This window comes from Pleurodeles waltl, chromosome 8 (assembly GCF_031143425.1).
Source record: "Pleurodeles waltl isolate 20211129_DDA chromosome 8, aPleWal1.hap1.20221129, whole genome shotgun sequence".
In the NCBI taxonomy this organism is placed as follows: Eukaryota; Metazoa; Chordata; class Amphibia; order Caudata; family Salamandridae; genus Pleurodeles; species Pleurodeles waltl.
Genome location: NC_090447.1, coordinates 1,391,319,050 through 1,391,339,821, shown reverse-complemented (window position 1 = coordinate 1,391,339,821; position 20,772 = coordinate 1,391,319,050). Strand labels below are relative to the sequence as shown.

General features: G+C 41.5%; 1 protein-coding gene across 2 annotated transcripts in view; it reads left to right on the top strand.

Annotated features, from left to right (window-relative positions):
• DEUP1 (deuterosome assembly protein 1) overlaps window positions 1-20,772 on the top strand; it is a 214,781-nt gene that overhangs the window by 33,747 nt on the left and 160,262 nt on the right. For both annotated transcript variants that reach the window (XM_069202449.1, XM_069202448.1), the window contains one exon: window positions 18,296-18,409. In XM_069202449.1, the coding sequence (XP_069058550.1) occupies window positions 18,296-18,409 (114 nt within the window). The remainder of the gene's footprint in view (window positions 1-18,295; window positions 18,410-20,772) is intronic.

Here is a 20,772-nt window from a genome sequence, read left to right as displayed (position 1 = left end):
GTACTGAGACCTTGGGTGCAGCTCCATCAGTGCACCTCAGTTCACAAACCCAAGCTCTCAGCTGTGCCAGTGCCAGAACCCCACCCATGCTGTCTGCCAGAGCACCTCAGTTCTTACAGTCAGTACACACACACTGCTGTTCCATTTCTGGGACCACATGTGCATCTTCATCAGTGCACCTGAATTCACGCACTCCAGGCTCTCAGCTGTGCCAGAGTCAGAATCCCACACACGCTGTCTGCCAGAGCACCTCAGTTCTTACAGTCAGTACACACACTGCTGTTCCGATACTGAGACCTTGGGTGCAGCTCCATCAGTGCACCTCAGTTCACAAACCCAAGCTCTCACCTGTGCCAGTGCCAGAACCCCACCCATGCTGTCTGCCAGAGCACCTCAGTTCTTACAGTCAGTACACACACTACTGTTTCATTAATGGGACCTCGCCCGCATCTTCATCAGTGCACCTCAGTGCACACACTCCAGGCCCTCAGCTGTGCCAGAGCCAGAATCCCACACACACTGTCTGCCAGAGCACCTCAGTTCCTACAGTCAGTACACACACTGCTGTTCCAGTACTGCGACCTCGCACACAGCTCCATCAATGCACCTCAATTCACACACTCCAGGCCCTCAGCTGTGCCACTTCCAGAACCCCACCACTCAGTTCTTAGAGTCAGTAGACACTGCTGATCCAGTACTGAGACCTTGTGTGCAGCTCTATCAGTGCACCTCAGTTGTACCCCGGTGAGGTCACTTCCTTTCCTATACTGTGATCCCTCTCATATACAGTTGTTAAAGCAGTTCAATTCTAATATTCAGTCCCACTGCCAAGCCAATACTGGACCGAAAAGAGCAAAACCCAGCTCAGCCAGTGCACCTCAAGTATAACATCCAACGCCACTGTTGATGGGAAACATCACAGCTCCACCAGAATCCATCAATCCTAACATTCAGTGCACGTTTCTTCTCAGTATTGAGGCTCACACACACACACCCTTCAAGACTCCTCGCTTCTGTGGTTTAGAGGCAATCCCACTCCCTTGCTGGGCCCCACTCGCAGCTTCACAGGGCACCTTGGCGCTAACACTCGGCACCACTGGCATGACAGTACTAGGTTCCACACATAGCTCTATTAAGATACCTCACTTCTAACCTTGTGTGCCCGTTACTATTCCAGTACTGCAGCCCACATACAACTCTATCAGTGCACCTCAGTCCTATCCTGCAGTACCCCTTTATTCCAATACCAGGAATTACACAAGGCTCCATTTCTCATTCCTGACCCACTGCCTTTCTGTCATTCCAGCACTGGGCCGGGACACCGCTCTGTCTATACCCCCATTCCTGATCTTAAGCACCCCAATATTACTGCATTGGGGTTCACATGCAACTCTGCTGATGCACCTCCTGCTGTTCTGCAGCGCCCCCTGCTGTTCCACACTCTGACTTCTGTTTCAGGACGTGGGGGAGCCAATTAAATCTATTCTTAGCTGCCATTGTTATTTGGGAGGGTCTGTTTCACTTATCTCACTCCGTTCTTTCCTTTAGTCCTGTTTACTCCCAGCTTTTCTCTTTCCATCTCTTAAAATCCACACATTAAGTTTCACTCTTTATTTCAACTCTTCATTTCTACACCTCTCCCTTTTTTTCTTTCCCTCTTCCTCTTGCTACCTCCTCTTTCAAACTTGCAAAAATTTGGTTATTTCTTTGCTTGTTTTGTTCGTCTCTTTTTTCTTTATCAGGCATTCATTCTTTCACTATTTTATTCTCTTCCCTTCATTCTTTTTGTCTTTTTTATTTGCTCTTTCCTTTGACTCGGTATGCGTCCTTTCACTTTTTTTTAAAGATCTTTCTTTCTTCCTTTCTCTGGTGTTTTTCTTATCTTTATCTTTCAATTCACGCTTTACTATAAATCCCTCTTTTTTCTGGTTCTGTGTGGAAGCCACAAGTTACTTGTCAGGGCCCAAAGTGTCAAAGTGGTTTTCCCAATCTGTGTCTGTAGGAAATGTGTTAGTACATACATGCCCTGGTTCTTTCGTTGCTTGTTTCTCTCACCATCTCTCTTTTTTCACTAATGTTAATTTTTCTTTCTTTTCACACTTCTTTCATTATTTTTTCCTCTAAATCGCACGTTAATTTTAATGGGAAGGTTGAAGTGTGTTTTTTACTCATGAAAGACAGAGGAATATGCTAGACTCTCGCACATAAACTAATGCATGCTCATGGTTTGTCAGAACATGCCACTGCTTCAAATGAGTCCACCATTTATTTATACTAGATTCTGTTCCTACTCCAACATTGAATTAAGCCATGGATACCAATGTAATCCATAGCCTCCAATTTGGAACTCAATACCATTCATAGAATAATTTTCAATTTTACATCTGAGCTTTTTTATCTGTATATACTTTATTACTCTGTTAATATTATTTATTTTTCTAAACAGTTGCGGACTCCCCGCATAAGCCCTTGGTTAAGATTTACTGTAATAGGTATGAAAGACCTTCAGGGGTCAGTTATTCCTGGAATGGGAGAGCTTTTGGTTGAGAGAGAGAGACAACAGTGATAGACCCAATTTAAGTCTGAAATCACAAGGGACATGGGGAATTGAATTGGCGGACCCTAATCAACGCCAGAGGTACAGGTAGAAGGGGCTGATAGAGAGAATGATCTTAGAAACATTAGAAACGTATACAGCACAAACATGACTGTATTTGGGAGTTAGCCAAAATAGCTTCATTTATTTTTCTCCCATGCAAAAATGAGCCTCATGACAGACACAAACGTGCTCCTCTGATTTTACTCAAAAACTATGAGTTCCTTGCACATCACTGAAATTCTGATTATGCCATGAATTGAAATGTGTTCCGATTGAAAGAAATCTTCCATGGTTATTATAGTACAGTCCTTACTTAATTGCTGTGACAGAAATGCGTTGGTGAATGACGACCGCGACACAGAATCTAAAAGGCTTCTATTATAATAATTTCTCAGCCTCATGACTCTTCCCTCAGAGACAGATAAAGGCACTGCCATTTTAAACTGGCAAGTTTCAATAGATGACAGCTAAATAAGAGCCTTTGACACTGAATATTAGCAAATTCTAAATGAGTTCTTTGTGTTTGTATTTAGGTACATTAAAAAAGTTCATTGAAGTAAATCACCATTATTAATACCTCAGAAGCAGTTGATGGCGGCTGTCCTTAAAGTGCATTTTTTAAGGGACGAGCCTGCGTTGCATGCGCTTGCGCATGATTTCACTTGCGAGGCGGTTTAGGAGTTCGAAAATCAATCAATCAAATTTCGTAAGTGCGTTACTCACCCGGTAGGGTCTCAAGGCGCTGGGGGTGGGGGTTACTGCTCAAAAAGCCATGTTTTGAGGTGCTTTCCAAAAGTTAGGAGGTCCTGGGTCTTGCGTAGGTTGGTGGGGAGGGAGTTCCAGGTTTTGGCAGCAAGGTTGGCGAAGGATCTGCCGACGGAGGTGGTGCGTTGGATGCGGGGGACTGTTGCGAGGGCAAGGTCGGCAGAGCAGAGCTGTCAAGTCGGGTTGTGGAAGTTCATTCTTCATTGAGGTAGGCCGGTCTGGTGTTGTGGAGGGCTTTGTGAGCGTGGATTAGGATTTTGAAAATGATCCTTTTGTTGATGGGGAGCCAGTGTAGGGATCTGAGGTGGGCGGAGATGTGTTGGTGGCAAGGGAGGATGAGGATGAGACATGCCGCTGCATTCTGAAGCTTGGTTGTGGTCCCTGCATAGAGGGCGTTGCCATAGCCCAGTCTGCTGCTTATAAATCGTGGGTGACCATTCTTGTTTCTAGAGGAATCCATTTGAAAGTCTTGCGTAGCATGCAGAGGGTGTTGAAGCAGGAGGATGATATGGCGTTGATTTGCTGAGTCATGGAGAGGGATGAGTCCAGTATGATGCCGAGATTGTGTGCGTGGGTGGTGGGTGTTGGGGAAAAGGGCTCGGAACCCCGTCCACGTCACGTCAGTGTCTTTCATTGGTTCGTGGGCTTGCCTGTTAAAATCTGCTTGCTTTCATTAGTGGAAGCCACGCACACGTCATGCCCTTTCCGTTGGTTAGCCCTCCTTGAGGGCAGCGACCAAGTACTGAAAACATGCGAGGCTCGCTGTTTTCCGTCTGGTTTGTGGACTACTTTTTATCTTTTGTTCGCAGCCCAATCGCGCTTGTCAGAAGTCGAGCACTTTGCATAACATCAACCGTGTTACATAGTTAATTGCACTTTTGCCGGTTACGTAGATAATTGCACACTTTTGGCGATAGGTTTCATTACAAGTGAACTGTAGCAGCGCGATTGCGCTGTTTTTTTTCCATTCAATGTGGCAAGAAAAATCCGGTTGGGTGTTTACAGCTGCTAATAGCTGTAACGCTGAGAAATGCGAGACCCTAGTGCATTGTAAATGCTTGTTTTAAAAGAAGTGTCTTATGTTCTGCCTTTGCAGTTGTTTATCATTGCAAGGGGAAAGTGTCATCTTCACTATGGTCATAAAATATACCGCTCCAATCATCTGACAGCTACTTTTCTAGTGAGTAATTTTTTAGGTCATGCCTACCAGTCAGGACAAGATGTCTCTTACCAATAACCAAAAATCCCACCCAGTGTTTACCACTGGTTGACTTCAGTATCACTGTTATTTATTGCTTCTTTTTCGATGTCTTTCTTTGTCTATCTTGTTCCATCTTGTGTTTGTCCCTCCCTTGGAGCATAGCTTCTGTACCATCCTCTTGATTGACTCACTTGTGTCCTTCCACTGCTCACTTTTTAGGATACAAGTTTTTCTGTTTGGTTAACAATTCCATGAGAGTGGATGTGCTGTCCAGCTATCTCCTTGGTGTGCTGCTCTTCACCCTATGCTTCATGTCACTCTATCTCTCTCTCTCTCTCTCTCTCTCTCTCTCCCATGTTTTTTTGTCATACTCCCCTGCATGTTGCTCTCTCCTTCATATGCCTCTCCCGTCACCTCTGTGATTTTCTCTCCCTTCTACCTCTACCCTCTACCCTCCACATTCCTCCTTTGCTTTGGGCTGCTTTTCCCCTCCTCCTTCCCAACCAACCTTCATTGCCCCCCCAACCCATTCATTCTTATATTTTTTTATATATTTTTTTGAAGGGCAACAAAGGAACTTGTGGCGGCACCTCCATTTTAGAAACAAAAGTGACTTTGCATCCTTTCATTTTTTTCTTTACTGATCCATGTTGCTTTAGTAAAAAAATGTCACCCTCATCATTTCATGGATGCATGCATGCTTGGTGATGCATGTGCTCTTCTTTGATGTCATGTGTGAGTGCGTACAAAATGACGCAGCCGCTAACAGCTGTGTCTGCTTGCCTTTTTTTCTTTCTTTATCTCTTGGCCATAAAGCACAACATCAGTATGAAATGTTTTTTTTGCCAGTTCTTTACAGCATCTCCAAAGGCATTGGCAAAGCCAATAAGTCACAAAGGTGAGACCTATTGTCTTTGCCAAGGCTTTTTTTTTTTTTAAAGTTGACTTAGCTTGCTGAAGGAAAACAAAATAGGGTGTTGCTGTTCTTAGCCATCACCGCCAGAGGAGATCTAATCATATCTGGGAAAGGGAAAAAATTCTAGGATGTCTCAGGTCACCTCTGCCCACAGAAGATAGTACATCCCCAAAGAGCTGCACCAGTGCCTGGCTTGGAGGATGAGCTGCATGCAGCAACCAGCCCAGAATGAGCAATGGGAAAGCTAAAATGCCTGGTTTCCTATACTGCATCCACAGATCGATAACAGTGCAGGCCTATATGTGTGGACGGAGAACATATGCACATGCAATCTGCACAGACATGCATACTCAACACAAACAGGCAAGCTGAGAACATGCAAACATGCATGCATGGGCAGCGTATATTGGAGACCTTACACATACAGCCTAGCATATATATGTACACTACCTATGTGGTGTATGTATGCATGCTGCGTTTGGGTCAACTTATGGCGTGTGTGTGAGTACTGTACATGTTACCAGCGTGTATCCTTTTTGTGCATTCATATCTGCATTTGTTTTTTTCAGTCCATGCATGTGGTGTAGAAAAGCTAGATCACTTAGTTTACTGCTTGTTATTTTTGTTTGTACATGTGAGGAATTGATAATAGATTTTACAACGCAATTTTAGAGACCAATTTATTATGTATTTCATATAATATTTTATTATATACCAGTCTGTATTTGAACTCAGACCTTAAGAGGTTTGTGGTCGTGGTCACTGGTCCGTACATTTGCTCAAAATACACATTTGTTTTTTGGTTGACTCTCTAGGGGATTCCTTTGAAGCCAGACCCATTGACACAAGTCATTTTGCAATGAGTCCTTTTTGATGAGTCCTTCTTAGCTAAGTACCACTGATGTGAGTCCTCTTTATTGAGACCTTCCTAGCTAAGTGCCTTTGAGGCGAGTCCTTTGAGAACGAACGCCATGTAAGAAATTTCTTTTGAGGTCAGTCTTTTTAAAGTTAGTCTTCTCACAGTAAGTCCTTTTGAAGCGACTCCTCTTGAGGGGAGTCCTTTGGAATCATGTGGCTCTGCTTTCGCCTCAAGACCTGCAACTTGCCGGAACCTATATTGACCGCGCATTAGTAGTCAGCTGACATGAACACGGTGCATTAGCACATCAATTTAAGCTTTATGAGGCATTTTTATTGCAATAACTGATCACGATTCTAACTGTAGTCATTTCGTGGATACACTTTGCAGAGCTTTACAGTCTTCGTGTCTGATGTTATGATACAACACTTTCGTATTCTCAGCGAGGACGCCTAATGAAATATTAATACTCACAATGATGGCTAATGTTATTTGATAAACTATAGAATTTTGCATATCAAGCTGCGCTTTGAACCAGAAAGGCATCATTGCAGTATGACAGATTTCAGATGGGTTTATGTCACTAATATATTTATTCTGCTCTATATTTCATTTGATAGTAAGCCCAGTAATATAACATTTTAGCTGGCAGACCCAGGAAATGTAGTTTATGTGCAATCTAAAATCAAATAAAACAAATTTATGAGATTTCATAAAAGGATATTGGTTGATATATATTTTCTTTGTACTCCTTCTTGTCAGCTAATATCCTTAGCATTCTATGAGTCCTGCGCAATAATAACATTTACAGATTGTAAGGTACAAGTCAGAAGACAAAATATTTTAATAATGCAGTGCTTTCTGAGACAGTAACTCATAAAGAAGCTAACTGCACATATGACTTCTCAACAGGTAAAGAGGGCGAAGGACTTTCCAGCAACCACATGCTACATTGTAACAGAAAAGGAACACGTCATCGCTTTCTCTTCATTGATTTTGCCCACTGCCCCTCCTGCCCCACAATGTACTTCCTGCACGGGCAGCAGAATCTTTTTAACCCACATTCCCAGCTTAGGGCGTGGCGGTGTCCCCCCATAGGGGAGTTTGAAAGAATCCTTTGTGCTTGCTGGGCCCTCATTGGCCCAAATATCCTTGCACCAGTCTTGGCCCGCTTTTCCTTCCCCTGAGGGGGATGCAGGATGCCATTCCCTTTGTTGGTTAGACGCTGGGGTGGCTTGAATGGGTAATTTCCATGTTCCCAGTGGCTGTTAATGCGCCGGCCCCTGATGCCCCCTTTGGGGCGGGCTTCTGCCATTAAGAAAGGAATTAGAAGCGACTTGGTGTTGAACGATAAATCCAGAAAACTTTCATTTTCATAATTCAATTCTTGTAGCACAGACAGACGTACAACTTGTTTCCTAAACTATTGTCCTTTAAGTGCCATATGAATTCGGCTTTCTTGTCTTTAAAAAATGTAAATGTGTTCCTGTAATCTAGGAGGCTCCTTATTTTGCAGCTGTTTAGTGTGAGATCCCCATCAGAATCATGTTAATTTCCTCCAGTGTAGTAAACATGATGTATAAAAAAGCAGTTTAAAAACACTGACATGTCCTAGGTCTCTCTGACATTGTAACACTCAAACACATCCAGCCTTGCCTCAGATCTTTGAGTGGACATACTTGTATAGAAGATCTCTCTTTACTCCCTTTGGGTAGAATTGCACGCTATCTCCACCCACACGTACACAGATTGCAACACCATTCCTAAGTTATTTGCACCTACACTCAAACTGGGAGCCTGTCTACCAGGCCTTGTGATGAGCTATACAACACCTGCGTCAGCAGACCCTCTTGTGTACTTTTTAAGATACATAAGTCCATAAAAGTAAAACAAGAATTATTGTCACAATTTTTTTTTATAAATATATATATAGATACACACTTTCATATTGGCTGAAACAGGCAGTCTTTGTATATTTTATTCTGAGTATCATGAAGTTTGCCCCATGTTAAAATATTGCCCTCATTGTCCCATATTTTTAATAGAAGGTCTATGGTTGTCCTGATGTTGCTTATACATATCCCCAGATAATACGTTCATTCAGATAGGGGTTTCTAACATCCACTTAAGATTTTAGTGCATGCTTTGCACTCATCTGAGTGAATCCCAGTATATCACTCACTTAAACTTCTGGAGAAATGGTGTTACCCTTAAATCTTTGACAATAGAGACTATAGAACAACCTATAAGTGTCTGTCGAAATATAATGACACTATAAGCTTAGGCAAACATATTCTTAGCTTTAGTGACTTGAACTCCCATGTTACATGACCCATGATAAATAGACCAACAGAGTCAAACCTCTATTGCATCATTGTGATTCAAGTTCCATGTTTCTTGATGTCCAGTTTAAGTTCATAAACTATCACAATATCTGGAGAAATGACAGTAAATGTTAGCTGTTAACTCCTTTTAACTCAACAGTACTATATGATCAGTAACTAGCAATACTCAAAGAGAGTGTTCCCACCTTTAGAATGTCTACGGCAGCATCTTTTTATCCATTATCACGTATACCAGAATTAAGGTTAAAAAAGTAGGATAAATCATGACATTACAGTTTTCAGCCCCAATCTCCAACATGTTACTTTGCAAAGAATCCATCACATCCATTACTGTGTTCTAGTTCACTAAAGCCAAAAATATAGAATCCTCTTTAATTTTCTGTTATTGCTCAAAATAGAACGTACAGCATATTTCCATTGTGCTGACCTCAAACTCATTGCCCAATTCGATTCAAGTAAACATTATTGTCTTCAACACAAAACATCAGCCTTACCAAACATAATTTCCATGCTGTTCCAGGGCCCTGCAAATAAGGGAGCAATCTCAATAACAGATCTCAATAGTTGTTTCATTTATTTTGAGAAACGTGAACCATTATTGAATATCTCTATGATTTGGAGTAGTCTCTTAACTAAATTGCTGCTTTAAAAACACATTTTCCGGCTTTCTAGGTCTGAGAGTATTTTCAGCTTGTCAGTAATATTCCATCAGATCAAGGACCTTTATTGAATGGTTGGGATGAAAGTGATCAGCAGATTTCTTGTAGTGTGAATGATCTTAGCTGACTATATTTGAGGATGGTGTCACTTTTCAAGGATCTATGCAAATTCTCTCTTATTTCTCTGAAGTACTGAATGATGCGCCACCCATGCTGATGTATTAATATTACATTCATTTTGTTTAATATGATAAGACAAGAACTTCACCACAATTATCCAAAACATCTCAAAATTCCTATCTTGATTTGCCCTGCTCATCTGGTTCCATGATTTTTTAAAATAGATTTCCTACTACTTTGTACCGAGGACCCCTATAGTTTTTTTACAACTAGGATTGTAGACATCATCTCTCTTTTTCAACTTTAACAGTTTTATCATCACTACCCTGCAACCGGTATCACACTAAACTGGGACATCATAGTGGTTAGTTCAGATGGGCGAACCTATGTTTTGCTGCTGCGATCTGTCTGACATGGTTGAAAAATCCAAGAATACTTTGATTTCTTTCACATACCATTTAATGATCCAAGTGACAAATGCAACCATAACATGTACAATAGGCTCCGTTAGGGTTACTTGTTATTTTCATTTTGCTAATTTCTGCACGGCCTGACTTTAGAGTCTGAGAAAGGAAGGCCTTCACCAAAATGTTATGTTATATTGATTTGTATAGCACAGTAATCCCCCAGGCGCTTGGACAGGTGTGTGGTTCTGTGGTCCCCAAGGTGCATATATCAGTTTTTTGCAGACCTCAAGAAGTGAGGAAAGGGCTCTGATGTGTAGAGGGAGGTCGTTCCATGTCTTGGGTACAAGTAAGGACAATGAGTGACCACCACTTTTGATTTTACGGATGCATGAAATGTGTGCGAGTGAGAGTGAAGCAGAGCATAGATGTCTGGTGAGTTGGTGAAAGTGTATGTGACTGTTCAGGTATTCTGTCTTGTGTTGTGAAGGGCTTTGTATGTGTGCATGAGAAGTTTGAATTGGCTGTGCTTGTGAAAGGGAAGCTAATGAAGCTTCCTGAGGTGCAGTGTAATAAGGGTGCGGTGTGGGAAGTTAACTATGGCTATTGCAGTAGTGTACTGGATGGTCTGGAGTCTGTGTTAGAGTTCTTTGGAGATTCCCTCATAGAAAGTGTTTCGGAACTGCAGCCTGCTGGTGATGAGTGCTTGCATGACGGTCCGTCTGGTGCACTGAGGGAACTACTTGAAGATGTTTTGCAAAAGAAGGGAGTATGATTGCTCACTATTCTATTGGTGATGTTTCACTGCATTTTCATTTTGGTTCTTTAGACTTTGGCAGTTGCACTCATCACTTTTAGTCTTCACGGGTGTGAAGATTCATTTCTTCAAGACATCTTGCTTTTTTAGCATTACGAACTTCCATGTTTGAAGTTAGTAGTCAAACAGAGCTAGATCAAATAATCTCTCCTGTGGTAAAGTTTTAATGCCCATGTTTTTTTTAACTTACCCTAGGAGATTTTATGGAGAAAGACTGCTATATTTTTGGAGCACATTGGCTTGTACTTAGGGGTAATTCTATTATGCATAAGCAGTGACAGAATGTATTGGAAACCCACAGAATACAACAGGGGTAACCGTGTTATCACAAGTTATACTCCACGTTTTCCACCAGCACTATATATACACGCCAGACTTCTCCAATGAGTAGCTTGTGAGCTATGGGTAGCAGTCCAGCTACCTGTAAGTAGCTTTCCTGTGTGCAGCACAGCCTACTGAAGCAGAAGCTTTTACTTGGTCAAAAATATCTATACCGAAATTGAAAAGTGTGTATTCAAGAGGAAGATGTGTGTATTTTCATAATGTATAAGCTGATGTTTTGTATAAAAAAAATGGTAGACTTTGTAAAATATATTTAAAACGATATTTGAGTGATAGCTCATGCATCATCAGGGAGAATTATGACTCATTATTACCTTGGTAACAGGGGTATTACAGGTATGGCTGTTATGTATTACCCACTTAAGGGCATTCCAAATTGTTTAAGCCTTTTTTATATTACTGGTGGCAATCCTGTCTGAATGCTCACTATTGCCAAAGTTATGATGGAAGCGCGGGATGATATTCATTGAACAAAAGTAGCTCTTATTACAGAAAATGTTGGTGATGCCTGATATATACAGTACAGCAATGAATAGAACTGTATTTAGTGCCAAATACTGATTGTAGGCCTGGATGTGACTACAACAAAATAGCTTGTATTTACAATTTTAATCTGTTGGAAATTGGGTTACTGGTAGAGGGGGGTGAAACCCTACTCAAGCAGCTCCCACAATCACTGTCAGGGTGAAACACAAGCAAACTCCAATTCAACCTGTGCTTAACCCTCTGGAAGCTTGGCACAACAGCAGCCAGGCTTAACTTAGAGACAATGGGGGTGATGTTAACCTTGGCGGACGGCGGAGGCCGTCCGCCAAGGTACCGCCGTGAAATGACCGCACCGCGGTCAAAAGACCGCGGCGGCCATTTAAACATTTCCGCTGGGCCGGCGGGCGCTCTCCGAAAGAGCGCCCGCCGGCCCAGCAGAAATGCCCCTGCAACGAGGACGCCGGCTCAGAATTGAGCCGGCGTAGTTGCAGGGGTGCGACGGGTGCAGTTGCACCCGTCGCGTATTTCAGTGTCTGCAAAGCAGACACTGAAATACTTTGCGGGGCCCTCTTACGGGGGCCCCTGCAGTGCCCATGCCGCTGGCATGGGCACTGCAGGGGCCCCCAGGGGCCCCGCGGCACCCCCTACCGCCATCCTGTTCATGGCGGGTTTCCCGCCATGAACAGGATGGCGGTAGGGGGTGTCTGAATCCCCATGGCGGCGGAGCGCGCTCCGCCGCCATGGAGGATTCAATGGGGCAGCGGTAAACCGGCGGGAGACCACCGGTTTACCCTTTCTGACCGCGGCTGAACCGCTGCGGTCAGAATGCCCTCGGGAGCACCGCCAGCCTGTTGGCGGTGCTCCCGTGGTCGGTGACCCTGGCGGTCACCGGCCGCCAGGGTCAGAATGACCCCCAATGTGTAAAGTATTTATGCAGCACTTCAAGGACTAATAAAGCAAAGACACAACACTGGAAAAATCCCACACCAATTTATAAAAATAGAGTAAAATGTAATAAATTATTTAAGTCCAAAATTACAAAAATGCAAGTAGTTGAACCAAGTTATGCAATTTTTATGATTTAAGTAAAGATAGTTAACAAAGCTCCAACTATAGTTATCTGGTTGCGCCGGACCGGGGCCAAGTCACAAGTTCAGGCCGCCCATGATGGAATTCAGGCCTGATACCATGACCAAGTTAGGCTGCCTGAACAAAGTACCTTAAATCCGGGTTTGCAGAGCATTGCTAGATCCCACGAAAATGATGCATCTCCCAGCTGCTGTTCTGAGGAACCTGTGGGGCTGTGATGCTGAGTCCTGCATTGTTATTGAGGATGCTGTCAATGAGGGGCTTGCGATGCAAAGATCTGGGTCAAGGATGGGTCACTCAATGTGGTTCCAAGGATACTGTGGGCTGCAATGGTCCTGCATTAGGTGTGACTGTTCCGAAGCAGAGCTGTGAGAGGATGCGTCACACTGTACAGTTCTGCCCATAGGACCACAACTGGGCTGGCAGAGTATGTTACGGCCCACTTACAGGGGTCGAGAACTGGGGTGGTACCGCTTGGGGGATAGGACTCACATCAAACAGTGTGCAGGTGCTGTGTTCAAGGTGGTTGGAGCCTTTTCTGTTCCTGATGCTCTGTCTGATCGTGAGGCCAGCCAACTAGTGCTTGGAGTCACTCTGGTGGACCTGTATTCAAGCTGAAGGTCCAATCCTCTTTACTCAGGCAGCAGGACAGCAGATTAACAATCCTTCTTGCAGAGCAGCAGTCCTTTTTGCAGAGCAGCACGGCAGTCCTTCTGAGTCTTACACAAGTCCTGAATTGGGTCTGAGGATCTATTATTTATACCTCTTGCTCATTTTGAAGTAGGAAAGGTTTCCATCCCCAGAGGTGTTTGGAATTTCCTACACCTCTGGCCTCGCCCCAGCTTGACTGGCATCACTAAAGAGTAGTGTCAAACCCTTTGTGAGTGTGCTCAGGCAGAACCTATGTGATGTGCAAGTGTTGTAGGCACTTCTCCCCCTCATCAAGTCAGAGATGCCCCATTCTGCCAAATCTATTACCCTTTTTATAACTGTATGGGAGCATTACATAAAGACAAACTGCCAGCTACACCTAGACCTGTGACCCAGGATACAGACTTCAGGCACCAAATGTTTGGAACAAGAAAATTCAAACTTTCTAAAAGTGGCATTTTTGGGATTGTGACTTAAAATCTGACTTTACCATTAAATAGAGTTATAAATTCCATTTCCTTAGACACCAAACTTGACATTCCAACCTGCTCCCATTTGAAAGTTAGCACTTATTAAATGTAACAAGGTAACCAAATGTTATCCCATGGAAAGGTAGACAGTGCAGTAGTGAAAAATGAATTTATGAGTTTTTCACTACCAGAACAATGGAAAACTTAAAAGTACATGTCCAACTTTTTAAATACAGTGTAACCTGCCCTCTGTGGTGTCCAGGGCCTACCCTAGAGGTGACTTATATATGTTAAAAAGGAAGGTTTGGGTGTGACAAAAGGTTTAATTTCCCACATCAAAATGGTAGGTTAAACCTGCACACACAGGCTGCCATAGCAGGTCTGAGACATGTTTGAAGGGCTATTTAGGTGGGTGGCACAATAGGTCATGCTTTCCCACTAGTAGCATTTAATGTACAGACCATGGGTATACATAGTGCCACTTTACTAAAGCTTATTTTCATGTTTAAAAATATCTTTGAAGTCTCTTACATTGTCCCTTTCCTGAGTAGTGCAACATTGATCCAAGTGGATGATGCAGTAGCACTTTTAACATTGTGCGATTGTCAGTGGTGTATTAACCCTTCCCTAGACAGTCATGTAGCACTGCAAAATAAGACAATCAGGGCCTAATGTGTTTTGAGGAAATATGATCAGATTTTTAGATACTCAGTTAGGCTGGCTGACAGTAGAGGAATAGCTCAAATATACTGTTCCATGTGTAATGTGGAAAACTATTTATGGTGCTTCCCTATTTTACTTGTCCACTCAGCTTTACTTAGGGTCTCATGTTCCTCACGTGATCCCAACCATATGCTACCAAAATGGGGGCAAGAGAAATATATTTAACTAAACTACTGAGCATAATTGAGGTGAAACTTTAGACCCAGTTCCCTTAATATCTGCGACGCTCATCTGGGTCCCACAATTTTACATTTCAATTAAAAAAAACACTCTCTGGAGGTATACCACTGTTAGCACAGTCACACTTCATTTTCTACTAGTAGTTTGGAGTTCAGCACTTTGTACTGAATTTAGATTATAGTAGGATATTAGGGTTGGACTGAATTTTATCTGTGTATGTTTTAAATGTATTATATTGGTTTGTTTTATTTGTGTGATTTGTTTCTCAGACTGAAAGTAATGGTCTCTGACAATGATGCAAAATACCAAATTTAGCAAATACAAAGACAATCCAAGTTGGATCGGTTTTAAAAGTATGGCCCTGGAACTACATTTCCCTATCCTCCTGTCTTACACCTCTACTCATTACTTGAAAAGTGTCAACATTCTGATCTAGGCTAACATGCAAGCCAGTAAGGATTTACTGCCAGAGAGGATTATTGTTTTATTATCTCCAAAAGATCATCTTATTTAGAGTTTTACATGGCATTTTAGACCCTGATACAGCACCATTAAGGTGTAGAACACTGGTATTGACTTTTCTTGGAGACATTTCATGATTTAAGAGAATTTCCCTGAGGTGATTTATGTTATCTAAGGCCACATGTACGACTGCTAGATTTAGCAACTTCCTAATTGCGGCTCACAATTAGGAAATCACAAACTGCATTGAACCAATGTGTCTCAGACACATATAGAAATTCCTAGTGGACCGCAAATGGACCTGCCTCATCAATATTCATGAGGCAGGTCTCAATTTGGGACCCATTGGGAATGGCTAAAATCGCAAGGATGGTGGCCTGCTGGGGTCAGCAGACCACCATGTCGGTGATTGCTTTTGCAATAGAGCATTTTTGTTTTTGTAATGCAGCCCATTTTTCTTAAAGGAAAATGGCATGCATTTCAAAAACAAAAATGTAATGATTTCTTTTCATATCCGTGGGCCACTGCATGCTCTTAAAAAATGTTTGTGCCCACATTTGCAAGTGGGAAGGGGTCCCTTCCAATTTGTGAATGGGCCACGGGTGGTAAACTGCAAATGTTTTGAGACCGCATTCCAAGTGCAAAACATTCATACATCCCCCTGCGAATTGCTATTAGGAAGGTACACCCTTAACAGGCCCCTTCCTAATAGCGACTCACAAACCTATTTTGCTATTCGGTAATAGGTTACCAAATCGCAAAATAGGGTTAGTACATGTCTAAAGGCTACTTAGCGGTCGTAAACGGCCCAGTTCTCCATTTGCGACCACTTAAACCTTTTTGTACATGTGGCCCCTAGTGTTTGATATAGTCTTCGTTTATCTTAATATGGCTTATTTGATGCAAAATCGATACTTCTTTCTGTTGTTAAGCTCCTGAATTCAGATTAGTGTTGTTGCATGTTAAGTTTATTTTGTAATCCTTCCTCTATTTGGCATCTGAGAATCGGATCTTCTTTGTGAAACAGGCAGTTTTGATGTTAATGAGTCTTCTGCTTATTATTTTGTAAAGTGTGCCATGTAGCCTTGTGGTCACTTCATAAGAGTAAGTTTTGATGAAAAAATACATAAAGATGTGTGAGATTTTAGAGTTCAGAAATCGTGCTTGGAGTCAAGTATTCCACAGGTCTTTCAGGTTCATGTTGAATGAAGTTGGACTAAGGCATCACCCCCTATTCTCGTTTGAACAATGGGCAATATTGTTTTGATTTTTTTAATCACCTAGTGTACCTTTCCTCTATGCAACGTTGAATGAATTTTAGGAAAAGTCACGTGTGCCAGATTGAGTAAAGCGTTTTGGAAGTTGACAGTATATGCACATTATTTCCCAATGACTTTTCTGTTGACATAGTTACTTATGTTACTTAGTGATGCTGTAGATAGTGCAATATCCATGTGGCTCTAATGTACAACCGGATTCTTCTCTCTTGTTTTCTGCTTAATCAGTTATGGGGTTCTAAGTAGAGACAGTTTTGCACATATGGACAAAAAGCTTTATGTTCATATATTGGGCTCTTAGCTTCCTTGAATAGCAAATGAATATATTCAGAATGACAGACTGTAGTTGTTCTTTTAATTCGATTAGATGGCAAATCTAGGAGATTTTAAAATGTAAAGTGCAATATGTTCATAGTGTCTACCTGGTCTGGTGTGGGTTGTTCTTTTTTGCACGACTTTGCAGAATTTGAGAAATGTTGGATTAACTCCACACTCTGATGCTTAGGTTTTCAATCAGCTTATTTGTGCGTGATTTCTTAATGTATTTTGGAAATAACTTGTCTATTCTCATTTATTCAATGAAAGAGTTATCTATTTTCTTGAAGTAGCTCTGTGTCCTCAAGATTCCTTTCGATTCTTGTCAATATTTAATTATTTTGAGGGTGACTTGATAGATGGCTCTTAAAGCCTCATAGCTGCTTCTGTGCTATCATGATTGTTCTATGTGGACAGTTTTGCCATTTCAAGTAATATCAAGAGTTTTGTTTTCTGTACTTCCCTCTGTGGCGTGTTGTAGGTAAATCAGACATGGCAGTCTTCTTTAAGATCATTGTGAGTCTTTTTTTACATTTCCTCTGGTTTTAGTATTTTATATGAATTTGGCACTCCTCTTACAATAAAGAAACTGATGTTAGATTGTAAAAATTATAAAGAATATCCTTAAAGCAATGAAACTAAAATTCTAAAATCTCAATGTTCTGTGATAAAAATAAATAAATGTGCATTTTCAGTAGAAGGTATACTGACTACAATACCATGGGCCTCTTTTATGAGGTCCTTGGCACGGTATCTTGCTGCGCCGCACTGCGCCACCACCATAGGGCAGAACTTTATCGTATCTACAAGATACAGCACATTTCTGTCCTCTACCCCTGCGCTGGCACCCATTATGCAAGGGTGCCTTCATTGTAGGGATGATTGTTTTTGTGCAGTAAGGGACACCTTCCTGCACGAAAACAGTAACAAGAGTTGTTTTTCTCTTTCTAGATGTGCTGAAGAATTCAGCACACACAGCAAGAGGAAAAAACAGGGACAAATAAAGATATTTCTCCCCCCTGCATCATTATTACGTCACCCCGAAGGTGGTGTAGGAATCTCACTTATTATCAGACTTGTAAGTCTGGGAATGCGTCAGATTCCTTTGTGTTCCATGGGTCTTGCACCCCAAACAATACCCATTGTTATGCGTGATAGGGGTCCTTATTTACAAAGCCATGAAAAGCCACGCAAGGGGACTTTGCATGGCCTTGTAAATATGGGCTGGCACACTGCGCCACTGGAGCGTAAAATAAATGACGCTCCGGTGGCACAGTGTGCCGCTAGGGCCTCACAAAAGGGGCCCTATGTGCCTTTGCAACTGCCTCATACGCGGATAAAAGTTCTGTGCAGTAGAATTATCCTGAAAGATGCGACTTCAAGCACTTGTGCAAAATTTCAAAAGCACTGGTTGATGCATATTGCTTAGAACCTAGGATTCATGTATTTAGATCTTTACGGCAAGATATTTTCCATTGTCCAAAGTGTCAAGACAAAGCAACGGTGCTTTGTTAAATATATCTCAGTGAACATAACATCTACACCAGTAAAATGCACTTATATAGGCTTTATTTTTTTTTATCATAAACAGTTTTTTTGTTATTTGTTTCTTCAGGAATTCAATGTAAAATCAAAGGAATGGGAGAAACAAAAATCATTATATCAAAAGCATATTGCTTCTTTGGATGCGCAACGGAAATCATTGGCAGAGAAATGTGAGCTCTTCCAGGTACATATAAACAGTAGACCTTTTCAGGGTGAGGAGATTGTCTTCAGATGCTTACATTCCAAGTAAATATGACAAATGACATGGTTGAATGTGATGTTTTTATTTTACCAATCCTGTGTGATAGAAAAAGGATGCAAACAAATTCTTATCTCATATTAGTGTAAATAAAGTAAATAATAGCTGTGTTATGCTGGTATCGTAATTTCAGTCATTGCAACCAAACAGCTGTGGGTCAATATGTATAGAAATGTGATAAGTTTTCATTTACTCTCAAAAAAGGTTTTGATTATTACAGTTACCTTTGTCACTTACCACACCATACACAAGAGGTTCAGTTTCCAACTACCCGAAATTGATCATGTTCACAGCTTTTGAGGCCATTCCATCCCTTGGTTATATTTTGTGGCATAGCTTTTTATTTCGATTACAACATCATACTTTCACTTTTATAGGTTAATGGAATTTTGTAGGAATTTTAATAATGCAGCCTCCAGCTTTTAAATATTTACAACCTTGTGACCCTCTTGGTTCGTTTCTTGACATCAGAATTGTAACACAGTTAAAATGTAATTTCTGTCTGTATGGATTCAAAGTTTTTCAAACTTCTCTTAAAAAGAATTATATTTGAAATGTAAGTTAGACCTCTGTAACTTTATTGAATTGTTTTGCTTCCTATGTTAAGTAAAGTTTTCATTATAAGAATGTGGTTTTTGTTGATGTCTAAGTTGAATTTTGTCAAATACAAGAATGTCATTCTCTTATTTACTTTTCATGAGCCTGATGCGGTGCTTTCAATACACTGGCTTAAACCTGTAACAGCATGCTTAGGGCTCCATAACTGTTTTTCCACATAAGGTATTCACATTAAAATGTGTGTCCTTTTTTCCAGCACCTCGGGGAGTCTAAAAGTACCCATGGTTTGTGGATTCCCCTGGATGGGACAGAGGAAATAGGAAAAATATAGCTACATTTTGAGGTTTTGGGGAAAAATAGGAAAAAAGTGCTCTGGATAAAAGTGTCCGTTTTTTCCCCCTAAAATGACATCAACGAACGGTTTGATGTACTAAAGCCACCATCTTCCCAGCTTTCAGGAACATGCAAAACTGAGTCAAAACCTTTTCTTCTGCCACAGTTTCGGCATTTTTCAAAAAGTAGCCCATTTTCCTATGTTTTGTGCTCTGAGCCTACTTGCAGTTTGAAACCAGCGTGAAACCCATGGGTGATCCACAATAGCTATAGATTTCTGAAAAGTAGACACATTCTGATTCAAGCAAGGGTTCATATGTGTAGATCTCTCAAGCTTGTCCCAAAGAAACTGTTGAAATAAAGAAATACTGAAAATGAGTAGGAAACAACTGCCATTTGTGACACGGTTTTCAACTGTACATTTTTGTCACAATGGCTAATTTACAAAAGCAATATACCTTTCAGTCCGCTAAACTCTTCTGGTTGCAGGGATGTATAGGGTTTGTAGGTTCTCCAACAACCCAAGGTACACAGAGCCAGCAACTGAGCAGCACCATACAATGGTTTTTCATTGTGTACCAAGTATAGACCAGTTTGTATGGTAAAATATGTAGAGTGAAAATGGATATCAAGGAAACCTATGTATTATGGAGTTTAGGAGCAGTTGTTATTTGTAGATCTCTGAATTTGTGGGTACTAACATTTGCTGTAGAGTGTATTTTTCAAAATGTCTTCTTTTTTTACACATTGGCTTACATTTGGAAGGCACAAATGCAGCAAAATTCAATTGGTCATAACAAATGTTCTGCTATTCTATGCTCCCCCGAGTCTCTTGATAAAATTGATGCGTCATTTGTGTGGGTAGGCGTAGAGCTCGCAACAGGATACAACATTTTTCCACTCAAAAGTGACCCCTTTTTTGCAACGTGGGTAGCTGCTGAATATGGGTCATAGCTCAGCCAGGACCTAGAGAAACCTAACAAACGTGCACACTTTTCAAAACTAGACACCTGGGGCAATCCAGGGTGGGGTTATTTGTGTGGCTCTGAACAGGTTTTCTTGTTTCACATGTTGACTAAAAACACATTTCCTTACATTTCTGTGATGTAAAGTTCTGGAATCTGTGGGGAGCCACAAACTTCCTTTCATTCAGCATTCCCCCACGTTTCTCGATGAAAATGCTAAATCACATGTGTGGGTAGGCCTAGTGCCCGCAACAGGAAGAGGCCAAAACACTACACGAATACATCACATTTTTCCACTCAAAACTGATCCTTTCTTTGAAAAGTGGATAGCTGTGGATTTTGGGCCCCTGCTCATCCGGCACCGAGGGGAAACCTAGCATACTTGCAAATTTTTGAAAAATATACACCAGGAGAAATCCAATGTGGAGTGAC